At 47.4% G+C, this 10,254-nt stretch overlaps 1 protein-coding gene across 1 annotated transcript in view; it reads left to right on the plus strand.

Moving 5' to 3' along the window:
• Positions 1 to 10,254, plus strand: part of LOC105891294 (voltage-dependent R-type calcium channel subunit alpha-1E-like) — a 75,211-nt gene that overhangs the window by 41,501 nt on the left and 23,456 nt on the right. The window contains exons 21-27 of the mRNA XM_031562782.2: positions 1,181 to 1,213; positions 2,212 to 2,319; positions 3,001 to 3,729; positions 4,033 to 4,292; positions 4,694 to 4,735; positions 5,621 to 5,738; positions 10,221 to 10,254. The exon at positions 10,221 to 10,254 is cut by the window's right edge and continues 96 nt beyond it. Coding sequence (XP_031418642.1) covers positions 1,181 to 1,213; positions 2,212 to 2,319; positions 3,001 to 3,729; positions 4,033 to 4,292; positions 4,694 to 4,735; positions 5,621 to 5,738; positions 10,221 to 10,254 — 1,324 coding nt within the window. The remainder of the gene's footprint in view (positions 1 to 1,180; positions 1,214 to 2,211; positions 2,320 to 3,000; positions 3,730 to 4,032; positions 4,293 to 4,693; positions 4,736 to 5,620; positions 5,739 to 10,220) is intronic.

The raw sequence follows: 10,254 nt of genomic DNA on the forward strand, positions 1-10,254 counted from the left end.
GAGTTCCTGTTCTTGACCTACAGTATGCAGCTGTCAGTTCTGTATGGGCAGCCCAGTTGAGCCCAGCATTGGACAGTGTTTTGTGGCATTGTATGATGTGCTGTAGTTTGGTATGAATAGGTATGATGCATTTTGGTGTTGAAAACCTGCTGTACTTGAGTGTGCATTGATCGTGCATGAGTGCACTTTGGATTTCAACAGTGTGAATCTTTTGAAAGATATTTTTGCTTTAAAGGTTTTATATAGTTTTTGTATCCAGTTGTAGCAGCATATTTCACTTGCTGATTACCAGGTCATGATTCACATAATATAATATACTTTTTGAAAGTGCACGATGTTGCATGATTATCCAGAGAAGTGGGACATCAGGCATGAGGCACAATGTGACTGTATGTGAAGCTTCAGCAGTCCTCAGTCTGATGCATGGCATGGAAGTGTCCTGTCTGTATGGGGGAAGAGGCATGGAACTGTCCTGTCTGTATGGGGGAAGAGGCATGGAACTATCCTGTCTGTATGGGGAACGAGGGGTCTGCCTGCTTGGGACTGTGGCATTAATGACATGGCTTACTGTTTGTTTAAAATATACCAGTGTTATATCTCTCTGCAAGTAGATTTTCTTCATGAGGTTCAGAGTAACTTCAGGACGTAGTCCCTGCCACACAGTGGGAGATGAATTTAGATGTTTTAATTTGACTGAATTAAGGTGTTTAATTTAAAACCTACACTGACATTTAGGCTTTTAATAAATCTCTTCACTGTTTTGTGAGTCAGTGCAGTGAAGGGCTGTACTCTCACCTGTTCACCTCATGTGAGACCTACTGTCCTTCACATTTGGTTGCTGCAAACCTAATAGGGCATGACAGCCCTTAGCCCTTAGCATGATAGTGTTTACTGTTGTCAGGCATCTGTGGATGAGTCCTGCATAGCAACTCTGAAGAGACACTTAACATTATGTCTTGATAGACCTTTTACAAACACTTTAGACATGCATTTATATCATAAACATATGCATAGAGAGGTTTTTTTTGTTGCATTATTGCAGTAATTAATACAGAGGGGCTTTATCAGAATAAAGAATGGCTTTGAGGATGATTGTATGCATAAAATCATATATACGTGTTTCATATGTCACTTGTGCTTTTGACTGTGTGTCTGATATATGTGTCTGTTTGACATTTAGGACCCCTGCAGGACTGTCAAGATCAGACACAAGGCTCACGCCAATGTTTCTCTAATGTAGCGGCGCCTCCGTCATGCTGTGGTGTTGGTATTTACCTCTGGTGCGACACAGACCAAACACAGTGTCTCTCTGTGGCCAACTAACTACTTAAAGAATTTCAATTAAACCACAAAGAAATTTTGAGAGGATTTTCATGATTTCTCTAGGTGAAGGTCACATGTTGTTTACAATAGTGCTTGAGCTTTATCAAGGAGACATTCAAATCTTACAATAGTGCTTTAGCTTTATCAAGGAGACATTCAAATCTTAAAATAGTGCTTTAGCTTTATCAAGGAGACATTCAAATCTTACAATAGTGCTTTAGCTTTATCAAGGAGACATTCAAATCTTACAATAGTGCTTTAGCTTTATCAAGGAGACATTCAAATCTTACAATAGTGCTTTAGCTTTATCAAGGAGACATTCAAATCTTACAATAGTGCTTGAGCTTTATCAAGGAGACATTCAAATCTTACAATAGTGCTTGAGCTTTATCAAGGAGACATTCAAATCTTACAATAGTGCTTTAGCTTTATCAAGGAGACATTCAAATCTTACAATAGTGCTTTAGCTTTATCAAGGAGACATTCAAATCTTACAATAGTGCTTTAGCTTTATCAAGGAGACATTCAAATCTTACAATAGTGCTTTAGCTTTATCAAGGAGACATTCAAATCTTACAATAGTGCTTTAGCTTTATCAAGGAGACATTCAAATCTTACAATAGTGCTTTAGCTTTATCAAGGAGACATTCAATAGTGCTTAGGCTTTATCAAGGAGACATTCAAATCTTACAATAGTGCTTTAGCTTTATCAAGGAGACATTCAATAGTGCTTAGGCTTTATCAAGGAGACATTCAAATCTTACAATAGTGCTTTAGCTTTATCAAGGAGACATTCAATAGTGCTTAGGCTTTATCAAGGAGACATTCAATAGTGCTTAGGCTTTATCAAGGAGACATTCAAATCTCCAAATCTGCATGATTATTGATTTTGGCCTGTGTAACACCAGCTGTTGTGTCTGTCTGTTGTGAGTTGAATACACTAATGTCTTGTTTTCACTCATTTGTCACATGGGCTTCACAAGAATGTGCCTCTGTGTAAGTAAAGCAGCCTCTCTCTCCTCGTCCTCACACTCTCCCGTGACCTCTGACCTCTCTCTACTCCTCCTAACACCCTCCCATGACTCACGCCTGCCTCCTCTGTCTCATTCCTGCCTCCTCTGTCTCATCCCTCCTCTCGATCTGAAGGAAATGTGCATTTCTTGGTATTTTGACATATATTTGCCTTTTACCCCCCCCCCCCCCTCCCTTATTTTCCTTTGGTTCTCATGGCCTTTGTTATGTGACATTTCTTCCCAGGTACGTTTATTTATTTGGGTTTTGACTGCACGTAATTTTCTCTCCTCTTCTGATCTAATCTTTTTGAGAACCAGTTGACCCAGTTATGTTTTCTGTTTTTTTGTGTCAGTGGCGTCTTTGATGCTATAATCTTGTTATTAGTTCATCTCCTGGTCTGGGAGCCCGTAACTGTGCATTTGTTAGGTCTCTCCTTGCTTGTAAATATTCCATTGAGCTCAGGCAGTGGTCACGTCCTTGATTTGCTGCTGAGAAACTCTCAGCTAATCAAGAGCAGGGTGAGACCTAAAAACAAAAATCAGGACTAGGCAATACCACTGATATGCATCCTATATATGACAGCCTCCAACTGATCCTGCTTTGTAAAAAAAATAGTAGGCTCTCTGCTGCCCTCTGTTGACTACCCTGTGTCATCTCCTACAGAAGAAGACGAAGGCCATACCTGTACAGGAAGCGAGCCATCCACCGTGGCCGCCCGGCCCCTGGCGAGGAGGAAGAGGAGAGCGCACCGCCCATCAGGGGGAGGGGCCACGCGGCTGAAGAGCCGCCCCCCAATGCCCCCTTCGGCAATCGCCGCGGTGGGCGCCAGAAGAAGTCTGTGTGGGAGCAGCGCACGAACCAGCTGCGCAAGCGGCGTCAGGTGGCCAGCCGCGAGGAGCTGTTCGGCGGCGGCAGCAGCCCCACCGAGGACCACCTGGACACCCCCGCAGGGGACCACGCGCCCTCCCTCTCGCCCGACACCAGCCCGGGACACCTGCCCGAGTCGCCCATGTCAGTGGCCATGGCCATGCCGGAGCCGCCCATGTCCAACCCGCTGCCCGAGCCGCCCGAGTCGGAGCCTCTGCCTCTGCCCATGCTGCCCTGCGTGACGGAGGAGCGGTCGGGGGCGGGGGCCGGGGGCGGACACCGCTCCAACACCGAGCGGAGGCACCGGGTGGCGAGGAAATTCCGCGCCGCAGCCGTGGTGGCGGGCATGGAAGGGGGAGGGGAGGGGCGGCACAGGAGACACCGGCACAGAGAGGCGCGCAGCAGAGACTCGCCCACGCAGGCGGACGGCGGGGACAGGAAGACCTCGGAGTCTGGGGGAGCTGAAGGAGTGGGGCAGCCAGAGGAGGGTGCCAGCCAGGCGGAGAGGGCAGGAGATGGCCACAGGTGACCGCAGGACTCTACTATTCACTGCTATACTCTATGGTTTTAGTCGTTTATGGAGTTGTATTGTCTGGACAGTTACATGGTTTCCAGTGTATCTGATGTGTTTCTTGTTCAAATGCTTTAATGTACAGTATTTAGACTTATAATACAGTATTTTCTGGAGACTCCCCTTCACTGATATTTGTGTTAATATGTCTACCTGAAAAGCTACGAACACTGCCAGGAATACTGGTCATGTGTCCTTTTAATCGTCACGTGATCCCCTGGACATGAATTGGACCTGTATGTCTTGTGTCACTCCAGCGAGTCCATGCCTGATGTGCTGGGCCTTCAGGCAGCTCCTGAGGATGCAGAGGCCCAGCCTCTGATGGAGTCTGTCCAGGCAGGGCAGGAGGACGATGGGGAGGCTCCATCGCCGGACCAGCAGGTGGCGCAGGAGGGAGGGCTCGAGCTGACGGAGAACGCCAGCAGCTATCTGAACCAGGAGGAGCCCCCCGCAGACAGCAGCGTGGTCATCGAGATGTCCGGGGCACAACCACTGTTGGAGCTAGTCCCCATGACTGGTAATGTGTCACAGCTGTGTGTGTGTGTGTGTGTGTGTGTGTGTGTGTGTGTGTGTGTGTGTGTGTGTGTGTGTGTGTGTGTGTGTGTGTGTGTGCGCGCGTGTGTGCGTGTGTGGCAGGGGCAGGTGAGTTGGGTGAATGAAATTGGACCCCAATCAGATGCCTTTCAGTTCTGCCAATTCAGAGAGCTAATTGAGATTGGGATGATGGCTTCAGATGAGAGAATGAGTGCTTGTCTATAAATGCAATTTTTTTTTTATTTTACTGAGCGGAACTCTCTACAGCATCCAACGGAGTGAGCAGATCTCGCTGGTTGCTTAGAGTGAGCAGATCTGCAGTAGTTTAATTGTTTTTGTTTTTAATCTTTTTGTTTTGTGCTCATGTGATTACTCTATGCACAGTGGGTCATCCCAGAAAGACCTTAGCCCAAAGACCCCAGAGAGGTAGACACCTACGGCGACGTCCAAATGCATGATATAACATCTTTGCCTGAAAGACAACCTGTGTCTCATAAACCGCATGGGCCAGACACTACAATTAACAATTAGTCTGTGAAAATCTCTTGTAATTACAACTAATTATGTATATAAGTTCATATAGCAAAGGGGTTGAATGTAGATGTAATCCAATCATATTCAAGTTAAGATATGAATGCTGTTTTCACACCGATGTGAAACATTGTCTACCTTGGAAATGATACATACGATTTGGATGTTTTCATGCGAAATGGAAATCAGTTATGATTACAAGGGTTTTCTTTGTTAAAGTCTGAATGCATTCTATTCTCCTCTGTGGTTACTCTTTAATTGTGGTCTAATTATAGAGTAAGAGATATATGGGAGGGAAATATGTGTTTGTGTTGGAACTTCATTCAAATCTGAGGCTGGGGGAATATTCTGCTGTTGATGGATCAAGCTGTATTGAACATATATTTTTAAATTTTTTACATAGTTTTTACATATGTTTTTAACTATGTTTGTAAATTATGTTTTTAAAACTTTGTTTGTTTGTTTTTTAACTATGTTCTTAACTATGTTTGTAACTATGTTGTTTTTTTATATAGGCTGTTTTAACTATGTCTTAACTATGTTTTTTTTAACTATGTTTTTACTGTAGCACTCTGAGATTCTGCCAAGACTCAGATTTTGTTGTGGAGCATGTCATCATTCAATTTACCGAGCTCTTCCAATCCTTTATCAAACCTATTCCATCCCAGACCTCTGTTTGAATGAAGCAGGACACAGCGGGACTGGCTGGCATGCTTTTGAAACGTGTGTACTGTACCTCCGAGTCTCAGTGTCTTGTGCTCTGCGTTACGTTGAACACAGTGAACTTTAAAGACTCGGACCGCGGTGAGAGAGATGAAGAGGAAGGCGAGGAAGAGGAACCCAACCCACCCAAACCTGTGGCGCCAGACAGCATGTTCATCTTCAAGGCTTCCAATCCGTAAGAGAGCTCACGTAACTTGAGTGCAAGTTAGACTCCCATTTTGTGCTACAGTCCCCAGGAGAGTAGAGGCTCCCATTTTGTGCTACAGACAGACAGCTTAGTTTGGCCCTTTCCTGGACCAGCTGAGCTGAGCGTGCCTTATATGTGCTGGGTGATAGAGAGTGTAGGTGTGTGTTGTTGGGTGAGTTTGTTTATGCGTTTATTTGAAAAGGGACAGTGTACATTGATAAACATTTCCCAAGAAAAATGTAAATGCACCGGAATTAGCTAGGTTAGCTATTTTTCATCCGTTGTCCCTTGGCAGGGCATGACAGAGAGATACGGAAATAAAAGAAAGAAATAATAATACAAAATTATATAATCAAAAGAAATAATAATAATAGAGTGAGAGGGTAGGTGTGTGTTGTTGGGTGATAGAGAGGGTAGGTGTGTGTTGTTGGGTGAGTGAGAGGGTAGGTGTGTGTTGTTGGGCGATAGAGAGGGTAGGTGTGTGTTGTTGGGTGAGTGAGAGGGTAGGTGTGTGTTGTTGGGCGATAGAGAGGGTAGGTGTGTGTTGTTGGGTGATAGAGAGGGTAGGTGTGTGTTGTTGGGTGAGTGAGAGGGTAGGTGTGTGTTGTTGGCTGATAGAGAGGGTAGGTGTGTGTTGTTGGGTGATAGAGAGGGTAGGTGTGTGTTGTTGGGTGAGTGAGGAGGGTAGGTGTGTGTTGTTGGGTGAGTGAGGGGGTAGGTGTGTGTTGTTGGCTGATAGAGAGGGTAGGTGTGTGTTGTTGGGTGAGTGAGGGGGTAGGTGTGTGTTGTTGGGTGAGTGAGAGGGTAGGTGTGTGTTGTTGGGTGAGTGAGGGGGTAGGTGTGTGTTGTTGGCTGATAGAGAGGGTAGGTGTGTGTTGTTGGGTGAGTTAGAGGGTAGGTGTGTGTTGTTGAGTGATAGAGAGGGTAGGTGTGTGTTGTTGGCTGATAAGAGAGGGTAGGTGTGTGTTGTTGGGTGAGTGAGGGGGTAGGTGTGTGTTGTTGGGCGATAGAGAGGGTAGGTGTGTGTTGTTGGGTGATAGAGAGGGTAGGTGTGTGTTGTTGGGTGAGTGAGGGGGTAGGTGTGTGTTGTTGGGCGATAGAGAGGGTAGGTGTGTGTTGTTGGGCGATAGAGAGGGTAGGTGTGTGTTGTTGGGCGATAGAGAGGGTAGGTGTGTGTTGTTGGGCGATAGAGAGGGTAGGTGTGTGTTGTTGGGTGAGTGAGGGGGTAGGTGTGTGTTGTTGGGCGATAGAGAGGGTAGGTGTGTGTTGTTGGGCGATAGAGAGGGTAGGTGTGTGTTGTTGGGCGATAGAGAGGGTAGGTGTGTGTTGTTGGGTGATAGAGAGGGTAGGTGTGTGTTGTTGGGTGAGTGAGGGGGTAGGTGTGTGTTGTTGGGTGATAGAGAGGGTAGGTGTGTGTTGTTGGGTGAGTGAGAGGGTAGGTGTGTGTTGTTGGGTGAGTGAGGGGGTAGGTGTGTGTTGTTGGGTGATAGAGAGGGTAGGTGTGTGTTGTTGGGTGAGTGAGGGGGTAGGTGTGTGTTGTTGGGTGAGTGAGAGGGTAGGTGTGTGTTGTTGGGTGAGTGAGAGGGTAGGTGTGTGTTGTTGGCTGATAGAGAGGGTAGGTGTGTGTTGTTGGCTGATAGAGAGGGTAGGTGTGTGTTGTTGGCTGATAGAGAGGGTAGGTGTGTGTTGTTAGGCGATAGAGAGGGTAGGTGTGTGTTGTTGGGTGAGTGAGAGGGTAGGTGTGTGTTGTTGGGTGATAGAGAGGGTAGGTGTGTGTTGTTGGGCGATAGAGAGGGTAGGTGTGTGTTGTTGGGCGATAGAGAGGGTAGGTGTGTGTTGTTAGGCGAGTGAGAGGGTAGGTGTGTGTTGTTGGGCGATAGAGAGGGTAGGTGTGTGTTGTTGGGTGAGTGAGAGGGTAGGTGTGTGTTGTTGAGTGATAGAGAGGGTAGGTGTGTGTTGTTGGGTGAGTTTGTTTATGCGTTTATTTGAAAAGGGACAGTTTACATTGATAAACATTTCCCAAGAAAAATGTAAATGCACCGGAATTAGCACCGGAATTAGCATTTTTCATCCGTTGTCCCTTGGCAGGGCATGACAGAGAGATACGGAAATAAAAGAAAGAAATAATAATACAAAATTATATAATTAAAAGAAATAATAATAATAGCGTGAGAGGGTAGGTGTGTGTTGTTGGGTGAGTGAGGGGGTAGGTGTGTGTTGTTGGGTGATAGAGAGGGTAGGTGTGTGTTGTTGGGTGAGTGAGGGGGTAGGTGTGTGTTGTTGGGTGATAGAGAGGGTAGGTGTGTGTTGTTGGGTGAGTGAGGGGGTAGGTGTGTGTTGTTGGGGATAGAGAGGGTAGGTGTGTGTTGTTGGGGATAGAGAGGGTAGGTGTGTGTTGTTGGGTGAGTGAGAGGGTAGGTGTGTGTTGTTGGGTGAGTGAGGGGGTAGGTGTGTGTTGTTGGGTGATAGAGAGGGTAGGTGTGTGTTGTTGGGTGATAGAGAGGGTAGGTGTGTGTTGTTGGGTGAGTGAGGGGGTAGGTGTGTGTTGTTGGCTGATAGAGAGGGTAGGTGTGTGTTGTTGGGTGATAGAGAGGGTAGGTGTGTGTTGTTGGGTGAGTGAGGGGGTAGGTGTGTGTTGTTGGGTGATAGAGAGGGTAGGTGTGTGTTGTTGGGTGAGTGAGGGGGTAGGTGTGTGTTGTTGGGTGAGTGAGAGGGTAGGTGTGTGTTGTTGGGTGATAGAGAGGGTAGGTGTGTGTTGTGGGGTGATAGAGAGGGTAGGTGTGTGTTGTTGGGTGAGTGAGGGGGTAGGTGTGTGTTGTTGGGTGAGTGAGGGGGTAGGTGTGTGTTGTTGGGTGATAGAGAGGGTAGGTGTGTGTTGTTGGCTGATAGAGAGGGTAGGTGTGTGTTGTTGGGCGATAGAGAGGGTAGGTGTGTGTTGTTGGGTGATAGAGAGGGTAGGTGTGTGTTGTTGGGTGAGTGAGAGGGTAGGTGTGTGTTGTTGGGTGAGTGAGGGGGTAGGTGTGTGTTGTTGGGTGAGTGAGAGGGTAGGTGTGTGTTGTTGGGTGATAGAGAGGGTAGGTGTGTGTTGTTGGGTGAGTGAGGAGGGTGTGTTGTTGGCTGATAGAGAGGGTAGGTGTGTGTTGTTGGCTGATAGAGAGGGTAGGTGTGTGTTGTTGGGTGAGTGAGGAGGGTGTGTTGTTGGCTGATAGAGAGGGTAGGTGTGTGTTGTTGGCTGATAGAGAGGGTAGGTGTGTGTTGTTGGGTGAGTGAGGGGGTAGGTGTGTGTTGTTGGGTGATAGAGAGGGTAGGTGTGTGTTGTTGGGTGAGTGAGAGGGTAGGTGTGTGTTGTTGGGTGATAGAGAGGGTAGGTGTGTGTTGTTGAGTGATAGAGAGGGTAGGTGTGTGTTGTTGGGTGATAGAGAGGGTAGGTGTGTGTTGTTGGGTGAGTTAGAGGGTAGGTGTGTGTTGTTGGCTGATAGAGAGGGTAGGTGTGTGTTGTTGGGTGAGTGAGGGGGTAGGTGTGTGTTGTTGGGTGATAGAGAGGGTAGGTGTGTGTTGTTGGGCGATAGAGAGGGTAGGTGTGTGTTGTTGGGTGAGTGAGGGGGTAGGTGTGTGTTGTTAGGCGATAGAGAGGGTAGGTGTGTGTTGTTGGGTGATAGAGAGGGTAGGTGTGTGTTGTTGGGGATAGAGAGGGTAGGTGTGTGTTGTTGGGTGAGTGAGAGGGTAGGTGTGTGTTGTTGGGTGAGTGAGGGGGTAGGTGTGTGTTGTTGGGTGATAGAGAGGGTAGGTGTGTGTTGTTGGCTGATAGAGAGGGTAGGTGTGTGTTGTTGGGTGAGTGAGGAGGGTAGGTGTGTGTTGTTGGGTGATAGAGGGGGTAGGTGTGTGTTGTTGGGTGAGTGAGGGGGTAGGTGTGTGTTGTTGGGTGAGTGAGGGGGTAGGTGTGTGTTGTTGGCTGATAGAGAGGGTAGGTGTGTGTTGTTGGGGATAGAGAGGGTAGGTGTGTGTTGTTGGGTGAGTGAGGGGGTAGGTGTGTGTTGTTGGGTGAGTGAGGGGGTAGGTGTGTGTTGTTGGCTGATAGAGAGGGTAGGTGTGTGTTGTTGGGGATAGAGAGGGTAGGTGTGTGTTGTTGGGTGAGTGAGGGGGTAGGTGTGTGTTGTTGGGCGATAGAGAGGGTAGGTGTGTGTTGTTAGGCGATAGAGAGGGTAGGTGTGTGTTGTTGGCTGATAGAGAGGGTAGGTGTGTGTTGTTGGGTGAGTGAGAGGGTAGGTGTGTGTTGTTGGGTGAGTGAGGGGGTAGGTGTGTGTTGTTGGGTGATAGAGAGGGTAGGTGTGTGTTGTTGGGTGAGTGAGGGGGTAGGTGTGTGTTGTTGGGCGATAGAGAGGGTAGGTGTGTGTTGTAAACATTTGAGAGAGGCCAGCAGGATGTGTCACACATCTCTATTTGTATGTGTTCATGCACTTCTTCCCGTAGGCTGAGAAGGATATGTCACTACGCGGTGACCATC

This window comes from Clupea harengus, chromosome 25 (genome assembly GCF_900700415.2).
Source record: "Clupea harengus chromosome 25, Ch_v2.0.2, whole genome shotgun sequence".
Taxonomy (NCBI): Eukaryota; Metazoa; Chordata; class Actinopteri; order Clupeiformes; family Clupeidae; genus Clupea; species Clupea harengus.